Raw genomic sequence first — 21262 nt, 5'->3', positions numbered from 1 at the left:
GATCCCTGCAAGGGCTCAGCTCCCTCAGGAGGGGTTGGGAATTTTCTGTCCACCACAGAGTGACTTTGAGCTTATTTATTTTAACTCAAAGTCAACCATTAAAAAATAGGGAAATGGCTTATACACAGTGGATGTACAGGCTTCGGGCAACAGCCCACTGCCCCCACAACACTTCTCTTTATGGGAAAAGTACTGTAACAGCCAAAACTCCAGACAACTGCTTTCCTCGTGGTCAGCTGTGGCTCAGTGGGCAGCACCCTCGCCTCTGACTCAGAAGGTTGTGAGTTCAAATTCCATTCTGGAGACTCGAGCACAAAAATCTAGGCTGACACTCCAGTGCAGTACTGAGGGAGTGCTGCACTGTCGGAGGTGCCATCTTTTGGATGAGATGTTAAACTGAGGCCCCGTCTGCTCTCTCAGGTGGACACAAAAGCTCCCATGGCATTATTTCAAAGAAGAGCAGGGGAGTTATCCCTGTGTCCTGGTCAATATTTATCCCTCAATCAACATATCAAAAACAGATTATCTGGTCATTATCACATTGCTGTTTGTGGGAGCTTGCTGTGCGCAAATTGGCTGCCGCATTTCCCACATTACAACAGTGACTACACTCCAAAAGTACTTCATTGGCTGTAAAGCGCTTTGGGACGTCCGGTGGTCGTGAAAGGCACTGTATAAATACAAGTCTTTCTTTCTATGGATACTGGGAGCACATCGATAAACTGCTGAGGGGTTTTTAAACCAATTCATCTTTTTTTTTTAATCTTCCTTTTCAAAACTTGTCCCTGCCCTTTGAAGCTATTCATGTTGCCACTGTCAGGATTTGCAGTTTGAGGGAATAAGCCTGGAATTCGATGATTTGCAAACTTGTGTAAGTGAATCTCGCTGAGTCCGCAGCCTATGGTACACCTCTGTGTGTCTGAAAGGAACCATCAATGTCAATGTCCCAGAAAAGTCCAGCTCTTTGTTCATAGAAACTGCTGCCTTTGGCATTCTCTACTGCCCGTTCAGCATATCAGCTTTCAGCTGACATTCATTTGACTCATTCACTGTGCTTCCCCTCTGTCCCAACATTGATTAACCCTTTCACTTAAACACAATAACTTCTAACTATTAAGGTGTCAGCTGTTGCTCTCTTGCCGACTGAGTTAGAAGGTTGTGTAGTTCCAGTCCCAGACTTTGAGCACATAACCCAGGCTGACACTCCAGTGCAGTACTGAGGGAACGCTGCACTGTTGGAGGTGCTGTTAAACCGAGGCCCGTCTGCTCTCTCAGGTAAAAGATCCCATGGCACTATTTTGAAGAGGAGCAGGGGCGTTCTCAGCTGCGACCTGTTTTTTTGGGACTACAGCCAATGAAGTCCTTTTGAAATGTCGTAAATGCGACAGCCAATTTGCGCACAGCAAGCTCCCACAAAGAGCAATCTGTCTTTGCTGATGTTGGTGGATTGAAATGTTGGTTGAATCACTGAAACTAACTTTTTAAACTGATATATTGTAATAACGTGCATATCTGCTGATGATAGCGCCACCCAAAAGTTGACACTGTTTTGGCCCATTTTTCACATCATATTTTTCTCAAACCTGTGCAGCCTTCACTTTGCACCAAAGGGGGGAGATTATACCGAGTCTGTGCAGCAGCGCTTGATCCACCAGGTGCGGTGCGCTCGGGGAGTCGGCAGGGGGCGTGCCGGCCGGTGGGAGCGGGGGGGGGGGGAAGGTGAAGGCGGTGACACCGCGTCCCCCGGGCGGACGGGAGAGGCGGCGGCACCAGGCGGAAGTGAAGAGGGTGAGTGTCATGGAGACAGGTGAGAGCAGCAGGTGAGGAGCCGTGGGCGGGTCCGGCTGAGGCTGGGCGGATCCTCTTAGCGTTAAACTACAATAGAATTACACAGGATATACGGCGCAGAGACAGGCCATTCGGCCCAGCCAGTCCATGGCGGCATTTATGCTCCACTCGAGTCTCCTCCCGTCTTTCCTCATCTAAATCTATCAGCATAAACCCTCTATTCCCTGCTCCCTCATATGTTTATCCAGCCTCCCCTTAAATGCATCCATTATATTCGCTGTCCACTGCCCCCCTCAGCTCATCTCCCCTCCCCCCTCCGAGTCCCCATCCCCTCCCCCCTCCGAGCCCCCATCCCCTCCCCCCTCCGAGCCCCCATCCCCTCTCTCCCCCCCCCGGATCCTCATCCCCTCTCTCCCCCCCCCGGATCCTCATCCCCTCCCCCCTCCGAGTCCCCATCCCCTCTCTTCCCCACCCACCCCCCCGGGATCCGAGTCCCCTCCCCCCTCCGAGTCCCCATCCCCTCTCTCCCCTCCCCCCCCGGGATCCTCATCCCAACCCAAGCCTTCAACCCTTCCCCTCTCCCTCCGGTCCCAATCCCATCCCCCCCCCCCCCCAGGGGTTCCCGTCCCTTCCTCCCCAGAGTCCCAGTTAAGCCAACTCACGATTTAATCGTGAGACACGTGATTTTTAATGCAAATTCAGCCCATCTTGTGATCCACCTGAGAAAACATACCATTTTAAACTTTGTCTGCAATATTGTTGACACGCTGAGCAAACCGATTTTGCGTGCTCTGCCACACACTATGCAGAGAAATCCAATTCACTGGGCAGGCTGGCAGATGTAGTTCCATTCTCTTCGTAACACCATCCGGAGCCGTGTAAGTCCATCTCGACGAGACCTGCATTTGCCAGAATGCGCTGCATCGCGCTATTCACCTGTGCACGCGCACGATTCGGCAGAGTCAGCGAGTGCGATCTGATGTGGGTGAGACTTGGGTGGGTGGAGGAGAATGCTGGAGAGTGGCAGGTAGATGGACAGAGAGAGGAATGGGAGAAAGTTGGAGGTCGAGAGAGAGATTGGGGAAGAGTGACGTAGAGAGATGGAGGTACAGAGAGAGAGAGAGAGAGAGAGAGATGGGGTTACAGAGAAAGGTGGGGGAAGGTTGATGCAGAGAAGGGGGTAGAGAGAGAGAGAGAGTGGACGAGAACTCTGGAGAGACTGGGGGAGGAAGAGAGAGAGACCAGGCAGGTAGAAAGAGTAGAAGACACTGAGGGCAAGAGATAGTGAGATACAGGGAAAAGAGGAAGGGTGGAGACAGATGAGAGAAAGAAACTGAGAGGTAGTGGAAAAAAGACAGACAGGGGAGAGCGATTGAGAGATGTGAGGGAGAGGGAATGGAAGGAGGGGGATTGAAGAGAGAAACCAGAGGGATTGGAGAGCGAGACCAGAGGCCAGGGGGAGGGAGGGAGACTGATAGACAGATAGGGGGACAGGAAAGAGGAGGGTGTTCAAGTTTTTAGGCTGCACCACATGGTTTTCTTGAGTCCAGTGACAAAAGTCATTCCTGTAGTTAAGCCCACACACCCAGTTAACTGAAGTGACTTTATATGCAAATATCTGGAAATATAGCCCAGGGTCAATCGGAACACTTGTTGTTGCAATTTGCTAATTGGTATGACAGGAACCACCGAGGTTAATCCCTCTCCAGGAAGAGCAGGGAGATGTCATATAATGAGGTTTATAAACCAAAAAATAGCAACTCATGATTTCTTACCAAACCTCATGATTTTTTAAGAGTTTGTCTCCTGACTTATGAGACGGTGGAGTTGTCATTACTGGGGATCCCATCCCATCCCATCCCATCCCCCTGGGGGTTCCTACTTCGTCCCTTCCTCCTGGGGGTCCCCATCCCAACCCTCCTTCCCCCCCCTGGGGGGGGGGGGGGAGGTCAGCTCCTCCCCCGTCCCCTCTGGTCTCGTTCTCCAAGCCTTGTGGTTTCTCTCTTCAGCCCCCTCCGTCCCTTCCTCCTGGGGGTCCCCATTTCTTCTCCCCCCGGGGGGGGGGGGGGTCCGCCCCCTGTCCAGCCTTCTTCCCCCCCCCCCCCCCATCCCGTATTCCCCCCCCCCCCCCACTGTCGTCCCGTTCAGCCCTCCGCCCCCTGTCGTCCCATCCCTTTTCTTTTCCCCCCCCTAGTCCCTTCCAGATAGTCTGTTCAAAAATCTGCATGGTCCAGTCCATAACCAAGTGCCAACTTCAGATGATCTTACAAACCAGGCTGATGTATATATGCACTTGCATGTCTGGGTTTAAGCTCTTGCTGTCAAGTGAACTCCAAGTAAAGGCATTTTACAGTAGACCATCTCTGTCTGTTCCATGGTGAGAATGATGTTGTGATGACACCGGATTCTATCTGGTGTTACAAGTCATGTAGCTAAAGGAGCAATTTCCCTTAATCCCATTCCGCATATCCTTCTACATTTTTATTTTTCAAATATTTCTCGTCTTTCCTTTTAAAGGCCATTCTGGATTCTCCTGCGACACTGTTTCTGGTGGGACGACCCATGTTGCCTTCTGTGTTTAAAAAAAATTCTCCTAACCCCTCCATTTGTTCTTTTGGTGATCTTAAATTTACGTCCTCTAGTTACCCACTCAGTGACCAGTGGAAATAGTTTTTCTCAATTTACTTTATCAAAACTTCCCAATCTTCAGTACTTCTCTTAGCCATCCTGCTGTAATGAAAAGTGCCTCTGTTTCTCTGGTCTCTCCTCATGCTGAAGTCTCTCGCTGCCGTTGATCATATTTTGTTACAGTAGGTCCTTGAACCGTTTGTGTCCTCATCTCTTATCTTTTCTCTTTTGTAGTGTTTATATATTTTTAAAACTGTTAAATGTTCATGTTACAACCAAAGTGGCAGCTTAAGGACTTGTGGGAAGAACATTTATAATGTTGCAGGACTCAAGATTGCTGGAAAACTCTCTGATGTGGCGCCATTCTCCTCTAATCCTGTCGGCAGTTTGTGATCGGTTATCAGGGTAGACTTTCTGATCAGGAACTGTTGGAATTTCTTGATTCCAAACACTATGGCGAGTGCTTCCTTTTCAATTTGCAAGTAGTTTCTTTTGCCCTTTCTGAGGGTTTGCGATGTGAACACGATTGGGTTCTCTTGGCCGCCATCCTTACGTGGCTTATGACAGCTCCCACACCATAGCTAGAAGCATCACACGCTAAGTTAAGCTCACGCTCTGTGTCGTAGTGCACAGGTAGAGCATCACTAGAGAGACTTCTCTTACAAGCGTCGTAAGCTTCCTGTTGCACTTTCGTCCACTTCCACTGGACATCTTTCTTGAGTTCGTACATTGGAGCTAACATGGTCGCTAACTCAGGTAAGAAACGTGTGTAGTACTGGACCATTCCAAGGAAAGATCTTAACTCAGACACATTCTGTGGCTTTGGAGCATTGATGACAGCATCAACCTTTTCCTTCACTGGTTGCAAGCCATTTGCATCAACTTTCAGACCAAGGTACACAACCTCGGGCTGCACAAAAGCACATTTTCTCCTTTTCAATTTGACGTTGTGGACATGCAACCTTTGAAGCACTAAATCTAACACTTCTAGATTTTCTTCCTCGCTGCTTGTTGCGATCAGCACATTGTCTTGATTACATAAGCAATTTGGAGTTCCTTGTAAAATCTTACCCATCGTAGCCTGGAGGATTTTGAGGCAGGACTTTACTCCATACGGTAGCTTGGTGTATGAGTCCAGTCCCTTGTGTGTGTTGATGGTGAGATACTGTTGACTCTCTTTGTCAACATTCAGCTGAGCATAAGCGTGTAACAGGTCAAGCTTGGAGAAAACCTTTGACCCAGAGAGTGCTGCATACAAATCCTGTGATGTAGGTAACGGGTACTGCTCATCGTCAACTGCTTGGCTGATAGTAACTTTGTAGTCACCGCACAAGCGAACAGTTTTGTCTGCTTTGGGCACGACCACAATCGGGCTAGCCCATTCACTTTGGTCAGTTTTTACTCGCACTCCATTCTCTCTGAGCTTCGCTAGCTCTTCCTCCACCTGACTTTTCAACGCATAGGGGACCAGCCTTGCCTTACAATAGACAGGCTTCGCGTTGGACTTGATGCGGATATGTGCGTCATACCCAGTGATGCCCTCATATCTGTCTGTGAACATGCTTTCGTACTTGTTCAGCATTGTGTCAACTCGCTTCTTTGAAGCACCTACACTGAAGATGTTTTTCCAGTCTAGTTTTAACTTTCTCAATCAGTCTTTGCCCATGAGGGTTGGCCTGTTGTTGTCACTCGCTACAGTAATAGGCAGCTTTACTGTACATTCCATTTGTCCACATATCTCTAGGATTTCTCCGGAGTAGGTTTTTAACTCTACCGTATTCTTTGTAAGTGGTATTTAATTGAACTTCTCATGTCCTTATTCATGCTAGAGCAGTCCGCCGCCGTGTCGATACACATATCAATATATTGCTCATTGATCAAAAGTTTTGTATGGAAGTCTTTCTCATGACTGCTTGTGTTGCCACTAGTGGCATAGATACTGTAGATGCCTAGTTCTTCAACATCAGGTGTGTTCACTTCAGTATTGGAAATTCCTCCCTTTTGTTGTCACTGCTTTGCATTGCCACTAGAAAGGTTTGTACTTCCTGCTTTCGATCTAGCTCTGCAAGCTGTTGAAATATGGCCTTGCTTCTGGCAGCGAAAACACTTCACATTTCTGTATCGGCAGGACTGTGGTGAGTGATTTCCATTGCAGTGAAAGCAATTCACTGAACTGCTCTCACCGACATGCTGTTGACTCGGTCTCACAGCTTTAGGTTTGGCGGTGGCTTTCTGACTGTAGACCTCAGCTGCACTCGTCACTTGAGTTGGACGGAGCTCCCTCGCATTCGGAGACGCCATCTCCATAGATCGGGCAATTTTGCATGCTATGCCAAACGTTAGGTTCGGAGTACAAAAGCAAAATACTGCGGATGCTGGAAATCTGAAATAAAAACAGAAAATGCTGGAAATACTCAGCAGGTCAGGCAGCATCTGTAGGGAGAGTTGCTGCCTGACCTGAGTATTTCCAGCATTTTCTGTTTTTATTTTGTGTTTAGGTTTGGAGTGTTCAGTAACTTGGACTGTGCGCTCATCCACCAGTCCACACACAAACTTATCTCGCAATGCACGATCCAAAAATGTGCTGCAGTTGCCCTGCAGAGACAGGTTCTTAAGAGCTACAATGTACTCCCTGATGGTTTCACTTTGTTTTTGGTTTCTGTACCAAACTTAGAAATAGCAGAGTTATAACGGCTTTGGGTCGAAATGGTCCTCGAGTTTCTTGACAATGTCTTCAAATGACGCATCCTTCATTTTCCCTGGCGCAAGTAGGTTTGTCAGAGTCCGTAGACATCTGGCCCGATCTCTGTTAGAAAAATTGCTTTTTTTCTGTTCACAAATCACTTTATTTTGAGCTTGAACATTCTCATCTGCACCTTCAGTCTCAATAATGTTATTGGCCTTAAAAAAAACATCTCCATCCACTCAATGTAAGAACTGAATGGTTCGCGAGCTCGGTCATACAGGTCGAGGCTTCCGATGGATCCTGTAGACGCGGCCATGATTGTCCCGATCCCGTTGAACGGTGACTCAGCCGCTACCTGTGTACCTGTGAGAATCAACGCCGCTGTTGCTGTGTATACATACACGCGAAGGCAAAGCACAGACAATTCTGCATTAGCATAAACGGTAAAACATCGCAAAAATTCAGTTTCGGTGTCACAAATTCACCGTAAACTTTTCCACTCGAAGGTTGAACACTGTGTCCTTCCATGATCCCTAAAAATGGCTTTGGGATCCCATTCCTGTCGCCAAAATGTAATATATGTGGGTAGAACAAATGAAGGACAGAGACAGGATGAGTTGCTAGTCCGTGTGCTTACTTTATTAGGCCAGAGTGAACTGAGCATGATTGTCCCAAACCATGTGATATACATCACAGTTAGTAAAGTAAGTTTGTTGTGAAATGTATTTTATAACTGGGTGTGACATCACCATCATATCCAGCTGAGGACTCCAGTTGCGACCTTACACTTGCTAATTGCAGTTAGTATTGTGTTTACTGTCCTTGTTATGGTTCCAGGCCCCGCCGCCGCTCCCCTCCCCACCGCTCAGGTCCAATCCCAGCTCAGCTCCTCACTACTCCCTGTTTCTGCTCGGGGATTGAACGGAGTTGTGGACTATGGTGGGCAGTTTTGTGGGATCAAGAATCGGTGAGGTTCAATGCCCCAGAGCAGCAGCAGATAGGAGGCAGGGTGACTGTGAGTATTCAGGAAGGGAACTGAGCTCCAGCCTGAATGGGGGCGCGGGTGGGGGTGAGGAGAGGGATGAAGAGCGCCATTGTGAGCTGACTGAGAAGAAGACCACAGCCTCCATGCACTGGGGCGGGGAGATGGTGAGAATTGAGCGTCCAGGTCACTGTGAGCCATTCCTGGGCGAGTCTGGGCAGCGAGTGCTGGCACACTATTCAATTAGAGGGCATCACCGGCAATTGGCGCCCTTCTGACTGGACAGGCATCAGGAGTGGAAACCCCACCCTCCCCAACCCAGGGCCCCTGAGGCCAATTGTAGGCAAAGCTGTGACACCTGCCATGGTTGATTAGCCTGATGACGCACTCGACGCTCGCATGAAGAATGGGGCAGGGTACATGAGGGCTGCTGGTGAGTGTGCAGTTATATCAATCAGTGCCTTGGGAAAGGAGGGAGCAGTAGCTCCGCTGGGATTATTGAGGCTAATGAAGTGAGGGGGAGATGGAGAAAGGTTCTGCAGGTTGGACTAAACAAGTTCAGTTGTTCTTGTATTGTATATAAAATTAGAAAACAATTGTACAAAACCGTTGCTTAGATTCCAATCTTTGTCAGACATTCTTTATTTTACATATAAATCACCCGAAGCCCTTGACCTATTTTGGGCTGCGATGATAAACCGAGGCACTGTGTGCCTGTTCAGACATCCCACGGCACTATTCGAGGAGGCGCTGGGAGTTTTCCCAGTGTCTTGGCCGTCTTCCTCGCGCAACCCCAACACCACTCAAAACAGGTTAACTGGTCACTCGTCTCATCACTGTTTGTGGGATCTTGCTGTGTGTAATTTTGGCTGTCATGACTGGACTTCAGGGAACCAATTCAGTGGCTGCGAAGAGCTTTGGGATGTCCTGAGGACATGCAAGGCGCTGTTTATAAACGCAAGTTCTTTCTTGATTGGATTCCAGCCGGGAACGCAGGCCTCGGTCTGGCCGTTGCAGTGTCTGTTTCATTCTTAACGTTCTCTTTCTTTTCACCGTAGGTGCCAGCTGCTGGAGCTGCCCTGGGAGGATGTCCTGGTGCCCCACGTCCTGTGCCACCTCCCGCTGCACCAGCTGGTCTGCCTGCAGCGGGTCAGCAAACAGTTCCACACCTTGATCCAGGTCTACCTGTCAAACTGCCACACTCTGGACAGCTCGCAGGTAACACGCCAGTGCAGCCAAGGACATTGTGCCTCCATCACCGCCCATGAATCCTCCTTCAGCAGTGATGGGGGCACTAGGCTGGGAATCATAGAACCATAGAAATTTACAGCACAGAAGGGAGGCCATTTGGCCCATCTTGTCTGTGTCGGCCGACAAAGAGCGATCCAACCTAAAATAACAACAGAAAATGCTGGAAAAACTCGGCAGGTCAGGCAACATCCGTGGAGAGAAATTAGAGTCAAGTGGGGTCCAACCTAATCCCACTTTCCAGCTCTTGGTCCGTAGCCTTGCAGGTTACGGCACTTCAAGTGCATTTTTAAAAATACTCGTTCACGGGATGTGGGCGTCGCTGGAAAGGTCAGCATTTATTGCCCATCCCTAATTGCCCTCGAGAAGGTGGTGGTGAGCCGCCGCCTTGAACCGCTGCAGTCTGTGTGGTGAAGGTGCTCTCACAAAGTGCTGTCAGGGAGGGAGTTCCAGGATTTTGACCCAGCGACGATGAAGGAACAGCCGATATATTTCCAAGTCAGGATGGTTTGTAAGTACTTTTATATCCAAGTACTTTTTAAATGCGATGAGGGGTCTCTGCCTCTATCACCCTTTCAGGCAGTGAGTTCCACCACCACCCTCTGGGTGAAAAAAGTTCTCCTCAACTCCCCTCTAATCCTTCTATCAATTACTTTAAATCTATGCTCCTGGTTATTGATCTCTCTGCCAAGGGAAATAGGTCCTTCCTATCCACTCTATCTAGGGAAGCTGACTTTGTGACCAGCTCTCGTTATTGATCTGGAATGCGCTGCCTGAAAGGGCGGTGGAAGCCTATTCAGCCGTAACTTTCAAAAGGGAATTGGATATAAACTTGAAACGGAAATATTTGCAGGGCTATGGAGAAAGAGCAGAGGGGTGGAACTATTGGAGAGCTCTTTCAAAGAGCTGGCACGGGCACAATGGTTCGAATAGACTCCCTGTGCTGTAAGATTCTGTGATTATATAGGATATACTTGCATTGGAGGCAGTTCAGAGAAGGTTCACGAGGTTGATTCCGGAGATGAAGGGGTTGTCTTATGAAGAAAGGTTGGGCCGATACTCATTGGAATTTAGAAAAATGAGAGGTGATCTTATTGAAACATGTAAGATTCTGAGGGGGCTTGACAGGGTAGAGGCAGAGAGGATGTCCCCCCCCTTGTGGGGGAATCTAGAACTAGGGGGCATAATTTCAGAATAAGGGGTCGCCTTTTTAAATCGGAAATGAGGAGGAATTTCTTCTCTCTGAGGGTGGTGAATCTTTAGAATTCTCTTCCCCAGAGAGCTGTGGAGGCTGGGTCAGTGAATATATTTAAGGTGGAGATAGATAGATTTTTGAACGGTAAGGGAGTCGAGGGTTATGGGGAGCGGGCAGGGAAGTGGAGTTGAGGCCAAGATCAGATCAGCCATGATCTTATTGAATGGCGGAGCAGGCTCGAGGGGCCAAATGGCCGACTCCTGCTCCTACGTCTTATGTTCTTTATAATCGGGGCAGTGCTACTTGGAAAGGACAGGGTATTGTCACTTGAAGAAATGGTATATGCCTGGTGATAGTTTTAGTCCTCCAGTTGATTAGAGTTATGGAGTTAGAGTTAGCATTCTCACGGTGCGTGTTCACCTCTGTTAGGTTGAGGGATTGCCTCTGTATTAGGGTTTGCTTTTGGGTTTGGGACGAGCGAGAAGAGTTTTGCCAGGCACACTGTTTCACCCTCCCCCTGCTGGAGAACATTAGTGTTCCATCAATACCTACGAGCTGGGGATTACTGTGGGAGAATAGCCCGTGTTCCTGACTGTCCCTCATGCTGGCTGCGGGACCGCATGGACCGGGTGAGTGTGGAGGAACAGTCAGTATCCAGACCAACCTGCTGCCTAGCTCCAGCACAGTGTACAGATGTGTTCCCTCAGTAACTACAAATGGCAGTGTTGGAGTGCAGAGGCTGAAAGAATCGGAGAAGAAGGAATAGAAATAACAGATCGCAGGAAAGGTGTACGCTGAAAAGCTGGCACTCGCTGGTCTGTTTAATTTCTTGCATGGTGGGATTGCAGCCTTATCGAGGCAACACTGGAGTCTCGGGTTAACACAGCTCGTCACAAGCGGGAGCAGATGGTCAGCACTGGGTGCATATAAAAAGGCTGCCAACTGCGGACTTCCCATGGTGCCAACACAGCGTCAGAGGTCCTGAACTTCCTCCGTACTGCAACTCCCGGATCTGGCGAACCGCGGGGAGGGGATCTTTGGCCGTTGGGGGGAAAGCTGCATAATCACATGAAGGAGAAAGGAATAGAAGGATATGCTGATAGGGCGGGAGGAGGCTCGTGTGGAGCATAAACACCAGCACGGACCAGTTGGGCCGAATGGCCTGTTTCTGGGCTGTACATTCTATGTAAGTCACCTTGGGCAACCAGCGGCTCACTGGAGGAGCTTGGGCCAGCTTGGAATGGTGCATGGAGATGGGGAGGAGAGAAATAAAAGAGCATTGGAAATAATCATTACTGGTTTCTTTCTTTTTCTCTCTGGTTTGAGTTCAGGTCGGGGCTGCCATCCCTCAGCACGCGTTCTGCAAAATACTGAAAGACAACACGGTGCTGCACCGCCTGATCGTCCACAGCTGCTCTGATTGGCTGACGGACAGTGAGCTCTTGCCGGTGATTGGCCAAAATCACCACTTGGAGAAGGTTGACATCACAGGCTGCCGAGGTCTGAGCAGGCGGTCGCTGGTGGCCTTGTCGCTGTGCTGCCCCAACCTGCAGCACCTTTCTCTCAGGCAGTGCGACTGGGTGGATCCCCTCTCCCTGCGGAGCCTGGCGGATCGCTGCTGCCTGCTGACGTCGGTCGACCTGACCGCCTGCAAGCAGCTGAACGACGACGCCATCTGCTACCTGGCCCGGAAGTGTCCAAAGATCAAGTCGCTGTCTCTGGCGGTCAACGCGAACCTCAGCGATAGCTCAGTGCAGGAGGTGGCGAAACAGTGCACTGAGCTGGAACACCTGGATCTGACTGGCTGTCTCCGCCTCAGGAACGAATGTATGAGGTAAAGACCAAGCCCCACTGCGGTCAAATATTCCAGGCATTTTTTTTAACGTGTCCCTCCTAAACTGTTGAAGGTCCGCAAAGTAATTGTGGTAGGGACAATTGTTGAGTAGTAATCTAGAGGCCTGGATTCATAATCCATAGAACGTGAGTTCACATCCCACCATGGCAGTTTGAATCCAGTTAAAAACAATCTGAAAATAAAAAGCTGGTTATCAGTAAAAAGTGACTGTGAAGCTGTCGGATTATCATAAAAACCCAACTCCTTCACTAATGTCTTTTAGGGAAGGAAATCTTTCCTTACCCGGTCTGGCCTATATGTGACTCCAGTCCCACACCGGCGTGGTTGACCCTTAACCGCCCTCTAAAGTGGCCGAGCGAAGCACTCCGTTGTACCAAACCACTCCCTTCTCGGGGTAACTGGGGATAACCAGTGAATACGGTCGCACGGTGGTAATATTACTGGACTAGTCATCCAGAGGCCTGGACTAATGATCGGGAGACGTGAGTTCAGATCTCACCACGACAGCTGGGGAATTTAAATTCAGTTCAATAAATCTGGGATAAAAAAAGCTAGTATCAGTAATGGTGACCAGATTGTCCTAAAATAGAAAAGGAAATCTGCCGCCCTTACCCGGTCTGGCCTATATATGACTCCAGACCCACAGCAACGTGGTTGACTCTGAAGCAAGCCATTCCGTGTCTGCTACAAAACACTGTAGCGGTTCAAGAAAGCAGCTCCTTTTCAAGGGCAACTAGGGATGGGCAATAAATGCTGGCCTTGCCAGCGACGCCCACAACCTATGAATTTTTAAAAAGTATGAAAACTGCATTATTTATTTTCTCGAACTAAATTTAGTTTAAAAAAAAATGAAACTCAGGATGAATGTAGCATGTCACGTGGTACTGAGGCACATGGAGCAGGAAGGTGCCAGTGCTGATGGTGGCAGCCAGGATGGTACTGGGGCGCAACAATTGGCTTCAGTGTCGGGAAAGAGAAACAAAAAGCAGCCAGTGTTGCTGAAGGTTAACCAATAACTCCTGCTGGGAACTGCTCCTGGGCAGGACCGGGCCCGACTACAATGCTTCCCGTCTTTGGGATTCCAGCTTCTCTGGAATTGTATTCCATCACGAGTCATTGCTTTTAGGGGCAAGGGGAATAAGAATACCTCAGACCCTGTTTCTGCTTAAATTAAGACGAGGCAAAAGTTTTCTCATGACATTTATTCAACGTTCGGAGTATGTTCAATAATAGGACAGTTACTCAATCGTAACAAGTTTGCAAATGAACAGTGTTTAGATGTGGATGATACTTTTCCTATTTCCCTACATTACAAAAGTGACTACATTTCAAAAGTACTTCAATGGGCGTGAAGCACTTTCTAATTGGAAGTCCTTTTCTTTAATAGTTTACTCTTAGCTGTCAGCCGTGGCTCAGTGGGTAGCACCCTCGCCTCTGAGTCAGAAGGTTGTGGGTTCAAGTCCCACTCGAGACATGAGCACAAAAATCTAGGCTGACACTCCAGTGCAGTGCTGAGGGAGTGCAGCACTGTCGGAGGTGCCGTCTTTCAGATGAGACGTTAAACCGTCTGCTCTCTCAGGTGGACGTAAAAGATCCCAGGGCACTATTTGAAGAGCAGGGGAGTTCTCCCCGGTGTCCTGGTCAGTATTTATCCCTCAACCAACATCACTAAAACAGATGATCTCATAGAGTCATTACGGCACAGAAGGAGACCATTCGGTCCATCGAGTCCATGCCGGCTCTCTGTAGAGCAATCCAGTCAGTCCCATTCCCCCGCTCTATCCCCGTAGCCCTGCACGTTTATTTCCCTCAAGTGCCTATCCAATTTCCTTTTGAAATCATTGATCGTCTCCATTTCCACCACCCTCGTCGGCAGCAAGTTTCAGGTCATTACCACTCGCTGCGTAACAAAGTTTTTCCTCACATCCCCCCTGTATCTCTTGCCCAAAACCTTAAATCTGTGTCCCCTAGCCCTTGAACCATCAGCTAACGGGAACAGCCTTTCTCTTGTCTACCTTATCCAAACCCTGATCTGGTCATTATCACATTGCAGTTTGTGGGAGCTTGCTGTGCGCAAATTGGCTGCCGCATTTCCTACATTACAACAGTGACTACACTTCAAAAAGTAATTAATTGGCTGTAAAGTGCTTTGGGATGACCGGTGGTCATGAAAGGCGCTGTATAAATGCAAGTCTTTATTTTTTTTTTGTGTTAATTCATATGTTGTGGGCGTGACTTGTATTAAAAAGGTGTTCCAACTCATTGTGTTTTCCAGGACGGTTGCAGAATATTGCACGAAACTCCACTCACTGAAAGTGAACCACTGTCATAACATCAATGAAGGGAGCTTAGAAGCTTTGCGCAAGAAGGGAGTGGACATTGACGTACAGCCGCCCCTCCAGCGGGCACTGGTCCTTCTGCAGGATGTTGTGGGCTTTGCTCCATATATCAACCTCCAGATCTGAACAGAACTATTCTGGTAAACTAGTTCCTCGTCCCCCCCCCCCCCCCCCCCGACACACACGCACTCAACACTTATGGTGGTTATGTAAACTTAGATTAAAGTAGATGGTATAATATTTCAGCAGTGAACTGCTAATCCTTTGTCAAACTTGCAGTAACGACATTACAATCACTCGTCACTCAGCGTGATACTGGAATGAGTCGAGACCAGTAACCGACAGCCTGCCCATGCATAGGTTTCAGCCTGGGTCGCCAACATGGAGAATCACTGGGGCTATGTCCCTTTTTAGATGGGTTTTGATACTGTGAAGTGATGAGGGTAGCCACGTTACACTGCTGGGGGTAAGGCAGAGTACTGCTTGCGTTTACCCAAACAGAACTGTGAAAGCATTAATGTTAATGGTGAATCAACTGTCCTGTCGGCCATACTGATCTGAAAGGTCCCAGGTTTATTTTTATTTATTTGTGAGCTTGCTGTGCGCAAATTGGCTGCCACATTTCCTACATTACAACAGTGACTACACTTCAAAAAGTACTTCATTGGCTGTAAAGCACTTTGGGACGTCCGGTGGTCATGAAAGGCGCTATATAAATGCAAGTCTTTGTTTCTTTTATTCCATTTAAGAGGTGAAGTGTTGCAGCCATTATTCAGATACATCTAAGGAAATAGGACGTTTCAGACACTCTGGTTTGGAAGGTAGAGGCAACAGAGATGGAGTCTTTACAGAAAGTAGGGGAATAATCCAGTTAGCTGTGGCAGTCAGTGGGCTTGTAATAGAAGTCTGTGTAAAGCACATCAACAGAGAGAAAAGATATGGACCTTGTGAAGGTGAAGGATGGGTGGCAATTGGAAGTCTAGTTAATTAAATTCTCAAGAATATCAACACAATGACAAAAGCAATGGAAGAGGAGGTCAGGGAGGAGGCCAGAGTGGGACTGGAACAAAGTGTGTTCAATATATCCTGCATAAAGACAGGTTCCCAAAACAGCATATTTTATCTGGAGGATGTGTGTTAAAAGAGAGGTTGTTCAAGGTGGGAAGTTCAGCTAGGATGAAGAGGGTGGTGGCAGAGGGGAATGGTTGGGCCGCTGTTCAAGGAAGAAGTGGAGGGCCCACAGGCTGCCCTAGTGAGTGCTGGAGGTGTAGAGGGACTGGATGTCCACAGTGAAAAGATGATTGGGGCTGGAGAATCTGAAATCATTAAAGTGGCAGAGGAGTCACAGATGTAGGTGGGTAGAGACTAGACATGGGGTGGGGAGAGAGTCAAGATAAGAGGAAATTGGGACAGGAGCAAGCTAAAACAATTGGTCTACCAAAACCGTCCTGATTTTTGTATCTTGGAGTGAAGGTAGAAATGAGCTGTGCCTGGCTGGAGATCCGAGGTTGGAGCTGGAAGATCCCCAAAAGAGATGCAATTGTTAATAACTCGGGCAATAATTTTGGTAGTGGGGTCATGGTCCAGAGGGAGGTCAAAGAGTTGGCATTCAGCCTCAGCCAGCTAGAGGTCCCCCTGCCCCATTGTCAACAGGCCTGATGATATCAGGGTTCAAACTGAGAGATGAGCCACTTGCACCAATGCATTCTCTGTACCTTTTCATAGATAAAAATTCTTTTGACCTCCCCTTTATACTTTGAGTATTAATCTTAAATTCACCAACCACTGGAAATAATCTTTCACTATTTACCCTTTTAAAACTTGGAACACCACTCGGCTTCCCCTTAACCTTCCCTGCTCTATTTGAAAACCGCTGTAATAACTGAACCCTGGTAGTATCCTACTAAATCTACATTGTACTTTCTTCGATGGGCCAACGTTGTTTCCATAATGGGGTGCCCAAAACTGCGCACTGCACTCCCAACATTGGCTTTGCTCAGGAGTGGCCCAGACACGGCACCAAGCAGCTCATGAGCTCCGGCAAATTCATTTATTCTTTGGGCTTGTGAGGCTAATTTTGATATTAGCTCTTTTAAACATCCTCATAGAATCACACAGCACAAAAGGTAGCCATTTGGCCCATTTGTGCCTTTGAAAGAGCCATCGAATTAGTCCCGCTCTTTCCCCATAGCCCTGCAAAGTTTTCCTTTTCAAGCATTTATCCAATTCCCTTTCGAAAGTTACATTGAATCTGTTTCCACTACCCTTTCAGGCAGTGCATTCCAGATCATAACTCACGGCTTTAAAACATTCCTCTTAATCACCCCGCTGGTTCTTTGGCTAATTATCTTAAATTGGTGTCCTCTGGTTACCAATAATCCTGCCAGTGGAAATAGTTTCTCATTTACTCTAGGAAAACCCCTCATAATTTTGAACACCTCTATTAAATCTCCCCTTAACCTTCTCTGCTCGAAGGATAGCAATCCCAGTTTTTCTAGTCTGTTCTCATCAGTAAAGTCCCTCATCACTGGTACCATTCTAGTAAATCTCCTCTGTGCCCTCTCTGGAAGACTGGCCTCTGATTGACAGGTGTATATGTGGCCCATGCAGTGGTTTTGATATGAATATCCCTAGCCTAACATATTATTTGTACAGATACTTTAGTACTAAAACACAGAAAATGATTTGTTCTTCTGGTTTGATTTGTCTCTATTGTTAGCCTCTTGACTCAAGGTTGTGGGTCCAATCCAATGTTCCCTTTAAGCTGCGGGGCCACACAGCGTTCCAGAGATCCAGCACAGCCGGTGAGCCCCACGCCTACAGAAGGTGAGTGAGTGGGTGACCAGACTGTAGCAGGAAGACACAGATGGTGCAGGAATCCCCCAAGCCAGTGGCACTTGCTAACCGGTTTTCAATTTTTAATACCGGGGAGGGTGAATACTTCTTGGAGGAATGCAGTAAACATCAAACCGCTAGCACCACAGGAGATTTGACTGCATACAGGGGAAAAAGAAAGAAGAAATGCAGTAGTTTATGGAACCTTGATGTGCACATATTGGCTGCTGCATTTGGCTACATAATAAAAGACTGTAATTCAAAATAAATGTAGTGGTTATGAATCACTTTGGGAAATGCTGAGGAAGTGAAAGGTGCTGTATAAAATTCATTCTTTTTAAAAATTTGAATAATTAAGTGACGCTTAACCACTTCCTGTCATTTTTTGTTCTCTGATGTGGTGATAATGCTGAGGCCACGTGGTGGTGCTGGGTATCTTTCTGCCGATTGTTTGTACAACAGAGTGGCTTGCTAGGCCATTGAGTCAACAGATAGCCTGGAGTGATGTGTTGGACAGACCAGGTCGCGTGGAACCCTGAAGGACTTTAAATATTTCTGGCAGCAAGAACTGATCTGCAACTGATAGCAAAACTATCAAAACCCATTTTATTGTTCAAAAGCAACACAGCACATTTACTAACTGTAAACCATAGCTTCACAGGACACAATATTATGCACCATAAACAACAGGGAGTGGATTAGTACAAAGGCAGAAAAGCTTAATTTACTTTACAGTTTGCTATAATCTTTCACAGGCAGATACAGTGATTAAATATAAATCACCATGTTTTTTATTCAAAGACAATGGCCTAGAAATTCGGGGCGCCAAGCTCGCCTGGGCGCCGGAATTACCGCTCCGGACGGAGCCGCTTGCGCCAGCCGGAAATTCAGTTTCAGCGCCACAAACGGAAGCGGGGCGCTGCTCGAGGCGCCCCGCATCCCTCTTGGGGCGCTGCAACTGAATATCCCAGCGCAACGTGCCGCAGCGCCACATGCTGTGGCATGGCGCGCTGCGGTACTGCAGGCCTTCCTCCCATTCTTAAAGGGGAGGGGCCTGCACCAGTGCGATCAGAGATCGCGAGTGCCGTCAAAAGAGCCCGGCACCGAGGAGAAGTGCCAGGCTCTTGGGACACAGCCGGCACTGCCCGGGGGGGGGCGGAGCGAGGTGCTGGCAGGCGGCCAGCAAAAAAAATGGCCGCCCCGCACCTCCCCTTTAATTAGCGCCACTACCGCCGCAGGTAGGCCCCCCTGAACCGGTCGCAAATTGCGATCGGCATTACAGCGGGGGGCACGACCCAATATCGCGATTGGGGCGGTAGCGGGGCGCTGCGCACACCGATGACATCATCAGTGGCGGTGCAGCGCTACAGGCTAACGCCGCCATTAGCACCCCACTAAATTTCGCAGGAGGCGTGGCCAGTGGCGCTAAACCCACTAAGTGCCCTCTTTGGGCGCTAACTGGTGGCGCAGCCCACCGAATTTCTAGGCCAATGTCTCAGGTCTTCAGTTATCCCCTGAAGTTTGGTGATCTGCACTTTGCTCCTGTCATTGTGGTGAGGTTTTCAATCATTACACACCATCATAACCACATCATTTTTGTTTTTAAGTGCCATGTAAATAGCATGCATTAACCAAATTCCAGCTCGTTAGGAGCAGCTCTGGAGCCAGTTCAGCCACATTTACTGAGGAAGATTTAACAGTTTGTGCAACAACATCTGTGAGGCTACCAATGTGTTCAGAACTTCCTTGCTAGCATTTCACTGACTGTTATACGTCTGGTAACAGAAACCTAATTTTAGATCTATTAATATAAAACAATTAAAAATGACTAGACAATGCCACTCGGTGTAGTACGTACACTATTAAAGGAAAACACTAGTAAAGCAGCTCTCCTCAATGTAAAGTAAAAATCCAGTTTGAAGTGTCTTTAGCTCCTCCAACAACCCCGTTTGTACCGACCTGTCAAAGGAAGCTGGAAGTGACCATCCGCGCGCACAGTTTCAACTCGAAGCATCTTTATAAAATGACTAGCTTCCCTTAAGATATCCCCTCCCCCCCCAATTGGCGCAAGGGGTGAGGCAGGCGGGTGGAGTGTGTTCAGTATCTCCACTAGACGCACACTGAAAAACATCAGCCACACTAAGCGGGCCGGAGACGTGTCCCAGCGTGTTGGCATCGAGGAAGACAGAATTTTTTTTTTTTTTTTTTTTAAATACACTCGCTTACAGTTCAAGCTCACGACAGTAAAATGCTTTACATTTATTTAACACTATGTGGGGGGTGTTAAGTTACACAGATTACTGAAGTATTAACATCAAGGGCACATTTAGATACAGTAATGCTGCTCTGAAGCATAGCGCGTCAGTGAATTTAGCTGTACAATGTTACTGCGTTTTGGATGCTACCAGGTGCAGAATCCACGGACGCAGCACCTCAGTGCTACAAGGCAACAATGTATAATGAAAAAAATAACTGCTGGGATTTCAACCAGGGAACCAGCATTCAAATGATGGTTTCTTGCAGTGTTTTGAGCATAGTAGACCTCTTCATCTTAGAAAGGGGATGAACCCGTGCTTTGCACTCTCCTACCCCACCCCCTAGTTCATGAAGGAAAGGTTTGCATTTATCTGCGAGCTCTGTTGGATGCAGGAGATAGGGAATCAAAGCTAGCCAATGCTGGATCCGAGGATTAACCCATGAAGCACTCAGCATCTCAGTGGAATTTATATTTTCTGGCCGGTTTAAGATTGACGTAAGTTTTCTTCATCTCCTCACTTTCAGTTTTCTTCACTTCAGTGTACCGTTCACCCTTTGTGCTCACCACCCGGTTATCTATGTATCGAATAAGCTTCTTGGGAGCCTGGTAGGAAGCAGAGGACACAGTTCTATCAATCATAAATCAGTCTGATGGTGCCCGTTTACTACCACCCAATGTCTACCAATAGTAGGCAATGAAAAATTTACACCGGTGAAATTGCGGTGTTGTTCTGAGGCAGGAGTTACTACTGAATCGGGGGTTAAGACTAGATCCAGCGTTACGAAATCTCTCCGTCTCTCTACTTCTCTTCCTTTAAGATGCTCCTTAAAACCAAGCTTTTGATCATCTGCCCTAATTTCTCCTCGTGGCTCGGTGTCAAATTTTGTTTGATAACGCTCCTGTGAAGCGCCTTGGGACATTTTACTACGTTAAAGGTGCTATATAAATACAAGTTGTTGTTAACCCAAGCTGGCATGACTAAGGAGTGTGCTTGGTGGGGCAGAGGTGAATCTTCAACCTGGCTGGGTTGGTAATGAATCCCACTTATGCCCAGTGTCTGCTTTTCTACCCTTCCTCATCAAACTAGGCCTCCTGCCAAGGAAGTCATCAAGCTCCTCAATGGACAGTGCTACCCCACCATCTTCAGTGTTTGTATCGACAAGTGTTGTGGAATCTGGGATGGACCAGCAAAGACTAAAATTTGTTTAGCTGAATAAAATTTGGATTTGGAAAAATAGACATTGGGTACAAGTCCAGCAGATTGTGAAATAATCGACTGTTACTAACTGCAGGCTAGGAGAAAGCTTTACAACACTGCAGGTAACTCCTGGTAATAAAATATAACTTTCACATCACAATTAGAAGGAGACTGCACTATTCAGTGGATTGGACCACTGTCCAAGTTTGAATTCAGTCCAGATTGAGGAGATGAAGGTCTCTTTGCTGACT

At 47.8% G+C, this 21262-nt stretch overlaps 2 protein-coding genes across 5 annotated transcripts in view; one reads left to right on the top strand and one right to left on the bottom strand.

The window, feature by feature from the left end:
* Positions 1–1717: 1717 nt before the first annotated feature.
* fbxl15 (F-box and leucine-rich repeat protein 15) overlaps positions 1718–21262 on the top strand; it is an 83463-nt gene continuing 63918 nt past the window's right edge. For 2 of the 3 annotated variants that reach the window (XM_085970292.1, XM_085970293.1), the window contains exons 1-4: positions 1718–1820; positions 9143–9302; positions 11859–12361; positions 14658–14861. In XM_085970292.1, the coding sequence (XP_085826418.1) occupies positions 1798–1820; positions 9143–9302; positions 11859–12361; positions 14658–14847 (876 nt within the window). In that variant the 5' untranslated portion in view covers positions 1718–1797 and the 3' untranslated portion in view covers positions 14848–14861. Of the gene's footprint in view, positions 1821–9142; positions 9303–11858; positions 12362–14657; positions 17860–21262 lie in introns of those variants that run through there. The other variant, XM_085970291.1, reaches the window with a different exon arrangement.
* cuedc2 (CUE domain containing 2) overlaps positions 18142–21262 on the bottom strand; it is a 70201-nt gene continuing 67080 nt past the window's right edge. Inside the window, exon 9 of one of the 2 annotated variants that reach the window (XM_085970294.1) lies at positions 18142–20416. In XM_085970294.1, the coding sequence (XP_085826420.1) occupies positions 20270–20416 (147 nt within the window). In that variant the 3' untranslated portion in view covers positions 18142–20269. The remainder of the gene's footprint in view (positions 20417–21262) is intronic. The other variant, XR_015074187.1, reaches the window with a different exon arrangement.

Source organism: Somniosus microcephalus, chromosome 29 (assembly GCF_052327205.1).
Source record: "Somniosus microcephalus isolate GS21.2 chromosome 29, FLI_Smic_1.0, whole genome shotgun sequence".
Classification (NCBI taxonomy): Eukaryota; Metazoa; Chordata; class Chondrichthyes; order Squaliformes; family Somniosidae; genus Somniosus; species Somniosus microcephalus.
This window is presented reverse-complemented; position numbering and strand designations above follow the sequence as displayed.